The sequence below is a fragment of the Phytophthora infestans genome, genomic scaffold (genome assembly GCF_000142945.1).
Source record: "Phytophthora infestans T30-4 supercont1.11 genomic scaffold, whole genome shotgun sequence".
In the NCBI taxonomy this organism is placed as follows: domain Eukaryota; phylum Oomycota; class Peronosporomycetes; order Peronosporales; family Peronosporaceae; genus Phytophthora; species Phytophthora infestans.
Genome location: NW_003303748.1, coordinates 2,833,584 through 2,849,085, shown reverse-complemented (window position 1 = coordinate 2,849,085; position 15,502 = coordinate 2,833,584). Strand labels below are relative to the sequence as shown.

Below are 15,502 nucleotides of genomic sequence, written 5' to 3'. Positions count from 1 at the left end.
CTGGGTCTCGCAAATTATCTCCACAAGTACACGAAGAATTACGCCGGTTTGATCTAGCCGCTTTCTTCGTTGTTGAAGAAAGATGTGTCGTGGTCGTGGACAACCACACATCAAGACGCCTTCGACTCGGTAAGGAAAAATCCCGCCGAGGCTCCAGTCCTCGCGCTCCCGGATGACTCGAAGCCTTTTCACGTCGTCTGGGACGCGAGCGATTTCGCCATCGGCTGTGCGCTGATGCAATTCGACGATGAAGATCAAGAGCGTGTCGTGAGCTACCAGTCCAGACAGATGAAGCCGGCGGAGCGCAATTACCCTGTTCACAACAAGGAGCTCCTTGCGATGCGCTACGCTCTGATCAACTTTAGAGTGTACTTGTTGGGTGAGGATACCTTCGCGGTGTACACCGACCACGCGTCGCTGAGGACAGCGATGAAGAGTCCCCATCTATCCCAGCGAATGGCCTGCTGGCTTTCGTTTCTTTCTGAGTATAACTGCGCTGTCCATTACAAGCCCGGCAAGAACAACATTCTCGCCGACGCTTTGTCTCGGCGTCCCGACGACGACCCACGCGGTGCATTGGATCGACAAGCTTCGCTGGATGAAGCCGATGTAGACGAGTGTGCCACGTACGAGGCGTCAGCAGTCAACCTGACGAGCGTCTCTCCGGTAATGCCACTTCGCGACGAGATCCGAGCTGCTTACGAACATGACTCGATGGGCTCCAGTATACTGGAGCATCTCCGCTCTCCCAGCGCCGATACACTGGGAGCTCTTTCCCGCTCTGTACGAAACCAAATCCACCGATATCGTCTCGAGGACGAACTGCTGACGTACAGCATCAACAGCTTCGATGCCCCACGTGTCGCTGTCCCTAACGACCCCGATCTGTGCTCACGGATTATCCGTGGGTTTCATGATGCCCCGTTGGGTGCTCATCTCGGTCGCGAGAAGACGTTTGCCGCTGTGTCACGCGACGTTTTTGGCGTCACCTGTACAAATGGGTGCGTAAGTGGGTGCACACCTGCGAGACCTGCCAGCGCGTGAAATCTGCCTCGTCTTTGCAGGCTCCCTTGTGTCCTCTACCAGTGGCCACCGAGGCCTGACGCTCGGCGTCGATGGACTTCATCTTCGGGCTCCCACCCGATGCAAAAGGACTTTCTGGTGTCTTGGTGTTCGTAGACCGCTTCAGCAAGATGGTTCACCTGATTCCGGTGTCGGATTCGATCACCGCGGCAGATACCGCGGTGCACCTCATCGATGCTGTCTTCCGCCATCATGGCCTTCCTGAATCCATCGTCTCCGACCGCGACCCGCGCTTCACGTCGGCATTCTGGTCAAAGCTCTTCGAGCTACTGGGCTCGAAGCTGTTGATGTCCACGGCAGCCCATCCGGAAACAGACGGCCAGACGGAGCGCGTAAATCGCTTCCTCAAAGACGTCCTTCGAAGCTACGCGACGTCTTCTCCAGTTGGAGCTCGCTCCTGCCTCTGGCCGAGTTCGCGCTATACAACGCGGTACACCCGTCGACTGGGCTGACGCCCTTCTTCATTAACAACGCGCGACACCCGCGTGTCCCTGCTCTCCTCGCCGTGGGTCATCCCACAGCGCCGTGTGTCTCCACTCTGGGTGGGGAAGAAGCTACCGACAAGCCGTCTATTCCGCAGTCGCCTCCGACTTCGTACTACAGCGCCAAGCGGTCACCCGCTATGTTCGAGACGCACTGCAGAAGGCAGTGAACAAGCAGAAGGAGAACGCCGATAAGACCGGCCGCAAGAACACGGCCACGTTTATGACAGGCGAACGCGTGCTCCTGTCGGCCGAAGGTATCAGAAACTCTGCGGATACCAACCTCGGCGCGGCCAAACTCGCGCCGCGCTTAATTGGGCCGTTTACGGTAATCAAGGCCATTAGTGATGCTTACACGCTTGACATTCCTAGGTCACTACGTCTGCATCTGACGTTATACGTCGGACGACTCAAGAAGTATCATCCCGCTACGATTCCAGAGTCTCTACTGAGCCGGAGCATGCGTCGAGCGACCTTCTCGACGGGCGCGGCGAGCCATCGATCCATCCGCACTAGGAGTCGGATCTCGAGGCTGTGCCCCCGTCTGTAAGTGTCCGTGAACCGACCTCTCCAGCATCTGCAACCGAGCAAGGAACTCTCAGTTAGACTGACGCAGCTTCGCACTCTCCCCGGTGGCCCGGCCAGCCTGATCGAGAGCCTCATTCAGCTCCTGCTGGGCATCCTAGTAGCGGTTCAGCAAGTCGTTCTCGTTCTGGGCAGCCAGAACGCCAGTGTTATCGACACGGCGGCCCCCCTCCCCGTCCTGTTGTTGACGCTTCCGGAGATACCCGCTGGATTGTTGAGCACATCGTTGTCCACGAAGATCCACTTCGAGCACCCAAACGTCATCGTGGGCTCGCACACGATGTTACGGCCGACCCTCGCTATCGGGTACGATGGATCGGATTTCCTCTCGACGAGGGAACCACCATGTGATGCATGCCAGCACGCACGAGGAGAGCGACTCGAGTGATCACGCGAACGTGATCGAGACCTATGACTCGGTCGACCACGTGAACAGGACCGAGATCTGCGATTTGCGCGACCTCGCGAACGTGATCGAGAACGACGACCTGGACGACCACGCGAACAAGATCGAAGATCGGCGGCTTAAGCGGCGGCCCGAACGAGACCGAGTCCGATGCCAAGAATCTTCACGTGCAGGGCGTCGGCGTGAGCCGGCGCGACTAGAGGCGCGCACGTTCTCGGCCAACGAGCGACGATACTTCTCGATCCACCCGTGCTCTTGTTCATCGAGCGGATACTCGGTGATTTGTATTTTTCACTACTCGACAGTCGGACGCGATCCAGTACAAGTACCACAACCTTCCGCGACCCTCACGTAGTAGATGCGGCGCATGTCCTCCCATGCGCTGGTGCAGACGCGCTCACGAGCAATCTCATTGACGATCTTCTCGCGGTACACCAGCCAGCCGACGAAGCTCTCCACTTCTTCCTGCGTCCGGTTCCAGCGCTGGATGAAAGCGCATCACGACTCCTGCAAGGCGCCATATGCGACACCCTCGACGGGTTTCTGCCGCAGTCCGCGGAAGTGCCGGAAGCGACTCTTCATCGTGTCCAGTGTGTCCGGAGCCCGCGCTCCGGATATATTGTAGAGAGCCCATGCCCGGAGCTGGTCGTCCATCACGTGCGTGCCGCGTGCCGCTGCTGTCGACGACGTCGCCGTCGTCGGTGTTCCCGTCCACTGCTGACCCATCGTGTTGCCTGTCACGTTCTCCGCAAGTTAAGTTGTGTCGCTCCTGCGCTTTGCAGAAGATACCTCCGTCTCTGTTTCGCTCCGCCCGTTAGCCAACTTCCCGTTCGCCATTCTCACGCAGATTCATTTGTTCTTCGACCACTGCTCATGTTGCGTAAGTGCAACTTTTTTGTAATGGGCCCCTCCATTACATAAGTAGGTAGATTTCTTTACATAAGTAGGTGTATCAGCACACGCTTGTCGTGCTGAAATGCTGTCATATCATTGGCTGATATATGGGGAGCCAGACCCATTATTAGCCAATTGAACTATGACGTGTATTTGAGTGACCAGGGCTGTGGCATTGGTCCTAAAATAAACTCAGAGTTGATTTTTCCTTAAACCTAAGCCTCAGTCGTCCTATTGCGAGCTTCCTCAACACAATAGTGTAAGTAGGTAATGGAGCTCTACCAAAACCTACACAAACCGATTTTTGCGTCTGACATAGCTGTGACGTATTTGCTGTCACAAATCGGTAGTAAAATGCTGAGACGTTGTTCTTGTCTCCACAAAATGTGTCGACGCACAATTGTACCTCATTTCTGGTACAGCTATCAGTGTCCAGTCAGTCATGTCCACTTCTAAATACTCCTGCCATGAGCCGCCGCAATGCTGGAAAAGGACGGGGCTTCACTACGCCTCAAGTTGAATGTACGTACCATAATGCATCACAAACAGGATCTCACGAATACATTTAGCGTTGCTTTTACTATTGCTGACCTCCTATCTCTCGTTGAGCAGCTCCACGATCTCGACTAGCATACAACGTGTACCAGGGAGACTTAGCAGGATCAATGTGTTAGAACATTGCGATCAAAAGCATACATACAACGCAGCCGTAGAAGCAACAACACCTGCTTCTTTAAACGCGCATTCCGGTGCTCGCACGCTAGCACAAGTCGCTGGGCCCTAGCCCTCAAAAAGGTGAATGGCCCGCGTACATGTACCCATAACGTTAAAAGTGTTGTTGGTATGATAGCAGACATATCACAAATTCGACATATATTTCAACACATTTCACTATCAAATTTGTGCATTTGTGTAGGTTTTGTAAGAGTTCCAATGGAGTAAATACCTGACCCGTTACAAGGCTCAGCACACCACCGGCGAGTCACCACCGTGTCCACTCGGCGTCCGTGTTGTCGCTCTGCCCACGCGATATACTGCTGTCTGTACTTATTCATTCCTCCTTCAGTCTTCGACTTCAGCAGGTAAGTGGGCGCGAATCGAGAGAATCCATCCATAATGACAAGTACAGTACTGCGTCCCATTTTGAAGTCCTGGAATCAACAAGTCTGCAAAAATCATGTCATTCACCTTCTCAATAATTCACTTGAGCTTCTTGCAAAATGTCTTGTGTCACTGCTTGCCGAAATGACAGTCACTATAATCCATATTTACGCGTTTCTTCAACATGATGGCCTTTGCCATCTCGCGATTAGCCATCAAATGAATGTACTCAGGACATGTGTGCCTTAGGCGCGTGTGCTAGTCGTCGAGATCTTCAACTCCATCAGGCACTGCAAAATTTGCCACTTCACGCTTCCTAACAGCAGCCGTATTATTGTTGCTGGTCTTGACACCACCAATATTGTGCGCGTCAAAAGTCCATAGACGATAATCTTGTTTTGTATGATATACCTCAGTGCCATCCTTAAGCATGCCGAAAATCATTGCTTCCTGATCTAACGACATCTTAAAGTCTCGCTCTAGTGCTTGGCCCGGCGAGACCAGATTGCATCCAGCAACGGGTACATACAGTACACCTTCTACAAACAAATGCCATCTCTTCATGATCATATTAGCAAGTAGGATCGTCCCAAAGCCTCCCGCCTGGGCATCAACGCCATCTGCAAACTCCGAAATCGTCGAGTTTCAGTCGCTGTCCTACATGCTGTTCGACACTGGGAAGTACTGTTTGCTTGTCACAATGTGATCGTTGGCTTCGCTATCGAAGTACAAACGGCTTGGGTCGTAGGTCTTAGCGACGCGCTTCACCACGTCCCCCACTACCACCTTGTAAACGTGGTCGACAAATTTGCCTGTCTTTCGTGATGGCCCCTAGACTTCTCGCCTGTGCGTGTTATCTTGGTCTGTGCTCGCTTCTTGGTACTAAAATTATTCTTCAGGTCGGGGCGGTTGCTCTTGTAGTGCCCTTTAACACCGCAGTTGAAATACTCGATGTCCCTTTTCGGTGTCTTCTTCTTGGATACATCTCCAGTAGATTTCTTGTTGCCGCCTTTATGGTTTCCGGAAGAATGCCCTTGCTTCTTGAGGCCTCGAATGTTGTCAAAAGCACTCTTTTCCCAGTCCTTGCTTCGAGACTTAGCCTCGAAAATGCGTTTTCGCAACAATTATTGTGTATATTTGCCCATATTGAAGCTAAATAACGCTTGCTTGCGAAGCTCGTTGTAGCAAATCTGCGTTGGCAGGCCCCACATTAGCGTATCCACCATCTCAAGGTCGTTCTGTGGCGCGGCAAGCTCAGAGGGCTCGTTCTTTATGCGAAACATGGTGTACAAGTGTGCACGCACGTCACTATTCGCACGCAGATGAGTCCGGTGCAGCTCACCCTGTAGGCGATAAACTTTCTGCGCCTTGGTGGCATCGTTGCTCATTCCTTCGTATGTATTGCATAACTCAGTTCACATGTCGGCACCGTTCTTCTGGTCCATCAACTGTTGGTCTAGTGTAGTCTTCAGTGAGCCCATGATCAGCGTCTGGATCGAAGTTTTCTCTCTCATAATGATCTTGCGGCTTACAAGTTAGAGCTGCACATTGATATGCCATCCAAAGGTTTGGATTCATCAATTCGTGAGTTTCGGTACACCGCCGACATCTGCTCACTTTCACAGCAGCTGCAACATTATTCTGCATACCACTGTCGATCATCTTAATGACATCAAAAAGTTTTTTTAAAGAGCACGTAAATTCAACTTCTGTGAAGATTAATAATCAGCAGTATCCATTTCCCAATATGAAATCAGACTGCTCCTTCCGGTAAATTGTCCAACCTCGCTACTCCCGCCAGTATGTTCACTCTATGTTGTCTTTTGGAGTAGAAATCGTCGTCGGGGTCTTGTTCGATAGCCTCATGATCGGACTCAGAACTTGATTTGGAATCCGAATACGACGAATCCGAACTCGATTCCAAACTTGAGCTCGGATGCAGTATCGCAGCCCCTGAGGGTGTTATTAAGAAATCGCTCAACTTGTTTGTAGCGTTAGTAAGTTTCATTCTCCCTAGCCTATTGTTAGAAACCGCAACGTTTTTTGAGACGATCTGAGAAGTTGAAGACTTCTTTAGAACTTAGCTAGCAGAGTGATGGTAGAAAGGCACTGATTCCGCACTAGGCGGGCCTGCCTTCAGTCCAAAAAATTCCTTTAACTAACCAAGTTGTTTGTGAGTCCGTTCGATCCAGCTCCGACAGGGTTACGAGTCCAACCTCAAGCGACTTCCTGCGCGAGCAGCTTAACAACGACAAAATGCCGTTCTCGAGCGACTCAGACGATGACAGACGCAAGGGCAAGAAGAACAAGGAGTTTCACGTCAACCCGTCCGGCAACCCGGTACATTGGGACGGAGAGAACGGGTTTCTACAAGAAAGCCATGGCTGTCGTGCTCCAGAGAGACTTGTTCGAGTAGATCGCAGCTGGCAAGGTCAAGATAGCCGACCGGTGGAGCCAAGATGAAAAGGATGAGCACACAAAGAAGCAATCCTAGATCCGATGCGTTCAAAAGCGGCAACTGTGGTTGTCAACAAAACCAGTCCGCCCGTTGTAAGAGCTACTGGGCCACCATCGAGAAACGGTAAGCTACACGACCACGGTCGACAATATGATGCAAATACCGATGTCTCTGCACTTCGCAGGGTTGAAAAAGGTGATGTTAACAGACGACGATGACGACCAAAAAGCGCGAATTCTAGACTCCATTGCTGAAGTGCTCGATCGGATCTCAAATTGTTTTGGTCTCCAGCACGATTTTTATTCGTATCACGATTTTGCAATCGTCCTGTTTTCATACGTGCAACGGTACGGGTTCCGTCATTTTTTTTTTTAATCTAACCCAAAATTTTGATTAAACGTGGCTCTAACATTGTAGCATGACGAAAAGCCTATTCTATAGAAGTACGCAAGCAATAGTCCAAGAAAGGGAAAACTAGCAAGTAGAAAAATCGAGATCAACAAGTTTGCTTCAAGCACTTAGATTCTGACAGTGACTTATTTTGTATTTGTAATCACAAAAAATCATTTGATTTTTAGCAGAAGAGTTGTAGTAAAACATGGATAGAGTTACCTCGATGTCACAGTCTGTCAATTGAAATTGTTCGCGAGTAGTCTGAAAACTGAACGATGACCGCGCCTGGTAAACTACCCAGGAAACGTTCTCACGTAGAGGCCTTTAAGGAGAATGAAGATAAAGGAGACCAACAAGAAGAGGATAAGAGAGTTGACGACGATGACGAACAAGGCGCAGACCATGATTTGGCGGAGAGGATCGCTCCAGCGGAGGAGAACTCTCCCGCAGTTTCTGGCAAGGAAGACAACTTTGACGTGGAGATCAGATGCAAAGTGCCCGATGTGCCCCTTGTTACAAAGTACAGAGGCGGCGAGTTCTACTTTGTTCGCGCGTGTTACAAATCCTACTATGTGATGGTGGAAGATCTGCTGCTAAAGGATGGGAAGGAATGCGTGACAGTGACCGGGACCCCAGGTGAGTTGTTAGTTGATATCCAGCATCAATGGACCGGTTGTCATCTAAATGGGCACTTTCCTGCAGGAATTGGGACGTCGATCTTCTACGCCTATTTCTTGGAACGGTTCAAGAAGGCCAACCCAACCTGGACTATTATTGCGTCAGCGCATACTCCGGAAGCAGGAGTCACATCGTTGGCTGTGTTTGAGCCTGGTGAGAAAGCCAAGCACTATCCTTGGGTAGACGCGATAATTCTAAGAACTGCGATTTTGGACGTACTGGGCATGGATCTCAGTGATAAGACAACCTTGAAGCGAGATCGAAAGAATTTACTTTGGCTGTGTGATGGACCACCACAGGGAGCAACACTCCGCCGAACGGTTGTGTTTACAAGCCCAAACGAGAGATGGCTGAAGGAAGTAAGAAAAACACTTTGCACTTACTATATGCCTCCCTGGAAACTTGAAGAGCTGCAACTAGCTGCTTCCGTTCTGGGATACTCCATTAGTGATGATGAGATGGAAGAACGATTCTGGAATTTCGGTGGAGTGGCCCGCAATTGCTTTTTGCTTGAGCGAGAAGAGGTTGTGCTTACTATTCAAGATTTGACGAAACCGATCCAGCAGATTACTAACCGAGGACATCTCGAAAACCTGCTTACGAATAGGATAAACACTACCACGAACCACGATTTCTTGTATTACGAGCCCATTGGTGATGGAAGGTTAGTAGAAACGAAGCTTGTGTCCGAAATGGTGTGCAAAAAGCTTTCGGAGCGTCTGCTGGGCGTAATAGATGGCAGAATGAATGAAGTTAAGGGATTGCTTGACGGCATACCCCCCGCTGCTTCGCTAAGAGGATCGATGTTTGAAGCCAAAGCGCATGCAAAGCTTCGCGACGGACTGAAGCTGAAGGTATTGGAGTTGAAGGCACAAGGAGTGTCTACCGTCAATACGCGACAAAAACGGGAGACTTTTGACATTGAGCAGAGCGATCCCGTTGATGATTTTGAGCACAGCGCGTTGTCTTCTTTGCTACTGAACAAAGGACCGTACCATCAGCCGAAGTCGAAAACGATGGAGTCAATTGATGGATTCTACTTTCCAAAAACACCTGGTAGCACGACTGCGACACCGTCAATGAATACTACGAACAGGCGTATACTTTTCTTCCAAATGACGGTCTCCAAGACCCATCCAGTGCGTGCTTTTGGAATCATTTACGTACTTGACAGACTTGGTTTGTTGGAACTAGTCAAGGCCAATCCCAAGCGAGCTGCGCTTGTATTTATGGTTCCTCAATCTGGTATGAAGGACTTTGAACGACAGAATGTCATCTCTGATGAGGTGTTGCCACATTCGATCAAAGACATAAAAGGCATTGGACCCGCTACAGCGAGTACGCTTGCAGAGTACGGAATCAATACAACAGTCGAATTCAAGGCAGCCGTGGGCCTCTTCAATCAAGGAAAAGTCACGATGAAAGCGAAGAAGCACAGATCCGATTGGTCACGGGCCGTGAGGAGTTGGGAGAAGCATGTAGGGCTGAACACAGCCGAGAACATCACAATGGCGGATAGCATTCCCCAATATGTGGCGCCGTCTGATTAGCCGTCAAGGTCTGCTAACCATTCTTTTCTTTTTTTCCGTCTTAGAGGAACACATACCCAGAAAAACTATTTAGGATAACACCCAAAAATATCAGAAAAAAACTTGCACGTTAGCAGCTGTAGCAATCAATGTAATCCGGAGTATTTAGAGGGTACAGCAATTCCCAACCAATGAAAGCAACATTTTATTATTAAACAAAAATGCGATTCACCGCTTTGGCGTAGTCCTCGCGTCAATTCACGTACAATACCACTTCTGGTAAAGGCATCTTTCCAAAGTGAGGGTCTGATCATGGTCACATAGATCCACCAGCGTACTCAAGCACTCGTTATTCCGAGCAAGCATTTCGAACGGGGCTTGATTCTTTTCACCCACCACTCCTCTAAAAACCCACTGCAGTAGGTCAATGAGTTCCGCAAAAAAAACTCATTTTTTGTTTTGCTTCGTTGCAGGCCTGCTCTTCACGGGCAAAGCTGTCATTTATAATGGCTACATCAGTGAGTCTGAGCTCGCCCCAGGATCGACAAATAGCTATGGGCGGCTCTGACGTTACACCGATCCATTCATTTTACTACAGGCTCGACAAATGACGATAAATACTGATCCCACTTCGCATCATTCTGCTTCGAGCCAAACTGCTGAGCCTCAACGAGTAATTTCCCAATACTCAGACCGCCCACGTCACAATTTGACCTTCCAGCAGATCATTTAAAAACGTCATATCCTTGTTGATCGCTCCGTCCGGTAAAGTCGTGGCTGCGTCTTTGAAGTGTTGCAGAATACTAAGAAGCCGTGTCCTGAAAGAGTCCACCATGTCAGCGGGTATCTCGTACATTTGCAGGAGATACTTCCGTGGCTTGTGGCAGCCCCTGTATTAAATCGAGCAGCTGTTATAGGGGTATCCCTGTGAAGTATACAATTCCAATAACATACAGTACAATTCAAGACGCTTTGACTTGACAGAAGGAACATCGATAAGTTGCTATAGAGTGTTAGCCATGTGCCACACTGCTTGCAATTCGTCGTGTTTTAAGTCGGCCAGGTTGCTCACTGCGACGAACTCCATGTTTTCGAAGATCTTCCTCGATTTATGATAGGCTAGGTCATTCACGAAGACACGAGCAGCTTCAGCGACTGCGGTAACGAATTTTTTTTCACTAGATGACCTTGGCGAGATAGGGAATTGGGCCTTTAAGGGCGACCGTAGCATTCAGAGCTGTTTCCTGTGGCTCTCGTACAGCACCACGAGATAGTAGCTCTATACGCTGTTGGAGACGAGAGCCAGCATCTCGAGCGGGGCGTTTAGCTACTGAAGATTGCGTTGGCTTTGGAGCTTCTCTCTTCTTCGGGTTTCTTTTTCTTCTCACACTCTCGTTTTGCCTGAGTCTTTCCACCAGAATGGTCGGGCTTTTTATGCTTCTTTGCTTATCGTGACAATGCATTAAACAGCTATCCACACTTTAAACCCATATTGAGGAAAACTGTCTCCAACCTCGAGAGTCTATACGCTTTTCGAATGACTGAATGTGTGGATGAGCGCTACGCTTACCACCGGTGCTTCTGAGTTTGAGTGTTTGAGTGTGTTTAAAACAGAGTGAGTGAGTTAGATGGTAGTGTATTACTACAGTACTTTGTTATATTAGCAGAGCAACAGAAAGCGTTGATGACTTTATTTCCAGACAACAATGTGTTCAAACCCGGATAGATGGCGACAATACATCCTGAAAAAGTGTATGTGCGTTCGCTTGTGATAGGGTCCCCATTCCATTTTACCTACTTGGTGACACCACTCGAGTTCTTTGTCTTTTTTTTCTTTTCGGCGCGCTTCTGACCGGCTTTTGGTGTTTGAACTGGCACTATTGCAAGTTTGTGCAAGCGCCTTTGAAGCGCTTTCTTTAAAAAAACTTCTCCAGTCATACGCTTTGGCATTGTTCTCAGTTCGTTGACACAAATGTTCACAAAAGGGTCTCGACTTGGGTCCCACCCCACCGCAACGTGGTTGACCAAAGCTTCTACGGCGTCAAAAAGCTTGTTGATTTCAGCGTCAGGCACGGGTTTGCCACGCCACTTCTTCATTTCAGCAAAAGTTTTCGCTGAACGATGACAAATCTCTTTCAGGTATTTGCGTGTTTGCACACCCGACGGTTCAATCACACTTGTTGTCATTCTCTCGACTAATCTGTAGCACAAACGACAAGTAGTTAGACTGGTGTTCACACAGCAATGGATTGTATATCACGCGTACTCGGCGACCAGATGTCTTGTAGGTTCAGGAATCCGATTCACGACACGTCGTGTAGCGTCAAAGAGCATTCGATAGATCAAGAGTTGACGAGGCCGTTGAGAATTTTCACACAACCATTTCGACACCGTGTTAAGCGGCTTTAATACGGACTGTGTGGGAGTGTCTTGTACTTCACAGGCAGCTCTTTTCTTGAAAGCTACGAGCACCTCAAGTAGACGACGTTCTCGTTGAGCTGGAGGAAGACCACTCATTGAACCCACTAACTTCGAAAACAAGGCGGGGGCCCTCCCTGGCATCGCTGTGTCGAGTCGTGGTTTTGAAAACTTGCCAAGATTTTTAACTGCAGACACGAGAGCACTGAGACACCTATTTGCAAAAAAAAACTATTAGAAACTAAATCCATAAAGTTAAAGAGGTTTGGGCCGAAAGAGTACCTTTTGAGCTCTTGTTGTTCCTTTGACTGTGGAAGTCTATGCACGAATGACTCGACTGCTGCTGCATAGTCACGATACAACTCCAGGTGCTTAGACTGCTCTTCACATTCGCTAGCCCGCCATCTGACTAGAATTTTCAATGCGTGTGCCACTTGAAACCGACTTGATCCAGTAATATCTTCTTCCACCGAACGTTTCAATGCAATCAACATATCCGGGATCACAAACGCTCGATCCTTTGCCGATAATTTGTTCATGTCGTCCATAATTGATTTCAGGCGGCCTGCTGTTTTTGACGCAGCAATTTTGGGTTGGTTCGATGGTGTCTTCTTTTCTATCACTGGATTCTGCTTCTCGGAAGACGTTTCTTTATCCTCTGCCGCGTTTCTCATTAACGCTTTCCAAGCAGCTTCGCTGCCTTCAACCTCGTCACCATTCTCATTGTGAATTTTCGACTCGAAAGTTGAGCTAAACTTAACATTAGAGTCCATGGCAGACTCTCGCTTGTTTGTCATAACTTGCTGGGTCACGTTACGCTCCAAACGACCATTGTTATTCGGACTAGAGGGTACTGTAACAGTCTGAGGAGCTCGTTCTTCTTTATCGTTCGTGCGTGTTTCCATCTCGGACACTTGTTCATCATTCTCGTCTCGCTTTCTTTTATTTCCCAGCGCGTTCACCGTCAGCCCGGAGCCGAGATCGTTAGTTTTATGCTGAAGCTCTCGCTGCAGCATCAGTGTGTTCGCTAATGCGGCAATCAAACTAGCTCTGCGTCCACCAGTCGAGTCGTGGCCCTGCTCTAGTTTCGCGATAGCATCGAAGACCTCCTCCAGCTTGCTGAAGGCTGTTACTACATCACTAACTGCTGCACTTACGGATGCGATTTCCTCTTGGAGCACAGCATTGTAGCTCTGATGTAGCTGCTGTGTTGGCACGTGTGCTAGCACGCGCTCATTCAACGTCTCCATCCAGTGGCTGTGAATAGAAATACAGTAGAAATACAACCAAAAGTTGCCGTATCTAAATTTGGGTAGCAGAAATTTGTTTAAGTACTACTTTTTTTTGTTAAAACACGTATTGACCAATGAGCTAGTTACTTTTTTAGAATCGTCTTTAAAGTCGATAAGCGCTGTTGTTTGCCATCTAATCGAGCTTGCCGATGCCGAAGTTGCTTGTGGTCTGAGCCCAAATCTTGTCAATATTGCTTGCTTGGGTCCACTGCTGCTCCGATTGGCGGTGGTATACCGGTGAATAGTTGGTAATTGCGGGGTATGGCTTCATCGCCTCGAGAGCTGCTACGAGAAGTGAAATTGCCACTGTTTACCAGTGTATTTTCTTCGCATGGACGACCCAGATACTTCGCACACTCATTCTCTACGGTGGCAGCGTAGAGAAAGCCTTGCCCCTTTTCTATAGAGAGGGTTCTTTACATAGCTAAAGTAGTTGCCTTCGGCTAGCATCCACGCATTCCCATCAAGTGGTTGTCGAGATTGCTAAAGTAATTGTTGGCGACGTGTGCGATAACGGAAGAATTCTTGTCACCAATCTTAAGAGATCGTCCAGACGTCGAGTGAACGTAGTTGTCGAGCAAGCTAACACCTACTTCCTTGCCGTAAAGCAGGATGGTCCAGTAGTGACGACCATTGCAAGAGGCTGAGTAGTCTATTTCTCCGTCAAAGTCCGAGTTACTTACTGTCAAAGACGCGACACCAGCTTTGCTCACGATGAGCATTTGACGTCCAACACGGGAGACCTTCACGTGATCAATCCAGATATTGTTCATTGTCTTTGTACCGTTGATTGTTCCTTCCATAAAGAGCGCGTCACCGCCCCAGACGAGATGGCGGTTGAGCTCGGTGATGTGAATATTTTGGACGATGATGTTGTCGCCTTTGAGTGTCATACCCTTCCCCATGATGACTCCACGTCTGCCAATTCCACAAATGGTCTTATGGCTGGTAACCTTCATGCGCCACCGATAAGCGTTATCGTATGCCACTATCGTTTCCGTGCCGTTCTTGCAGCCACCGGTGTTGTTCATTCCATTTGTGAGGATCACATCTTGGCTCTTAAAACCAGAATTGGCGGGGATGCACTCGCGGGCACTCTGTGGACGGCAACCGATCTCAGTTGTCGCTCCTTCAGTTCCACGAAAGTCGAAGGTATTGTTCAAAACGAGGACGAGCGGCTCCGGCGCGTTCAGATAAGCGATCAATTCTTCGTTTGTGTTCGGGTATACGACGGTGCCATCGGCTCCACCCGCTGTACCTGCTGCAAAGCCCGGAGGTGAGCCGATAGTAAAAGCACTCACACTCTTGACTACTACTGCTAATGCTGCGGCGATAGCAAGTCGAAGATGTCCCATGCTTCGTGAAAAGTGCAAGTTGTCGTGTGGTATGGCTCAGTCGTATCGGAGAATGACGAAACTGGTGAGCTGGAAGTGGAGTACAAGTATACGTGATAAAATGACGTCAACAATAGTACCATAAGTATTACGGCACTGGTTAACGTTGGCGCAGGATAGGCGATGACCTATGGAATTGGGTAAAAGCGTTTACATGTTCTTTTTTTCGCTTCTAAACTTCTTTTAGATAAGTTAAACTTCATCTGACGTGAAAATACTAAATGCTTGGAGATTTAACTAATGATATTCTGGAAAGCAGAATTAATATTTATAGTAATACATGTTTTAGTACCGTATATAAGAAGCAGTTGGCTGGATCCCGTGGCTCTCATAAATAACCGGTATGTGAAACAGTATCAATTTTTGTTTTGGCTGAATGTCCTAATAGTAGAGCTCTCGTTAGTTTGAAGATCGTCCTGGCCTACGTTTGAGTCGAGAAGCTGCCCCACAATAAGATTGAGTGTTTTTGGGGTCTTTTGAGATGCCTCGATAGCGAAGCCCAGTGGTTCACAGCATTACCTGATGCATTACTATCCAATATGGCACCTAACGGCTTCTAAATGTTCTTTCATGATGTTGGACAAGCTAAATTTTGAAAACGGAAGTCGCGAAATTATACTTTATAGGTTAAAGGGGGGGGGGTCCCGCCAGCTGTTTCATAAATACTATTGACTTCCACAGAGCTAGTTCTCAATTTCAAAATCTATAACAGCGCCACTTATCTGCAAGTGAGTGACTCACAAGGATTAAATAGATAGAGCGGATAATTTGGTCGATATTACAACACAA

At 48.7% G+C, this 15,502-nt stretch overlaps 3 protein-coding genes across 3 annotated transcripts; 1 reads left to right on the top strand and 2 right to left on the bottom strand.

The window, feature by feature from the left end:
- Positions 1 to 6,649: 6,649 nt before the first annotated feature.
- PITG_07682 (uncharacterized protein) lies at positions 6,650 to 10,233 on the top strand (the record flags this gene model as incomplete). The annotated part of the gene is made up of 8 exons (XM_002904582.1): positions 6,650 to 6,891; positions 7,451 to 7,512; positions 7,704 to 8,038; positions 8,105 to 8,233; positions 8,380 to 8,439; positions 8,489 to 9,418; positions 10,083 to 10,127; positions 10,208 to 10,233. 8 exons carry the CDS (start codon positions 6,808 to 6,810, stop codon positions 10,231 to 10,233), a joined length of 1,671 nt encoding a protein of 556 aa, XP_002904628.1.
- Positions 10,234 to 11,403: 1,170 nt separating this feature from the next.
- Positions 11,404 to 13,277, bottom strand: PITG_07681 (uncharacterized protein; the record flags this gene model as incomplete). The annotated part of the gene is made up of 2 exons (XM_002904581.1): positions 11,404 to 11,809; positions 12,310 to 13,277. 2 exons carry the CDS (start codon positions 13,275 to 13,277, stop codon positions 11,404 to 11,406), a joined length of 1,374 nt encoding a protein of 457 aa, XP_002904627.1.
- A 485-nt stretch (positions 13,278 to 13,762) lies between these two features.
- On the bottom strand, positions 13,763 to 14,674 carry PITG_07680 (pectin lyase, putative; the record flags this gene model as incomplete). The annotated part of the gene is made up of 1 exon (XM_002904580.1): positions 13,763 to 14,674. The coding sequence occupies one exon, from the start codon at positions 14,672 to 14,674 to the stop codon at positions 13,763 to 13,765; it is 912 nt and encodes a 303-aa protein (XP_002904626.1).
- Positions 14,675 to 15,502: the final 828 nt, after the last annotated feature.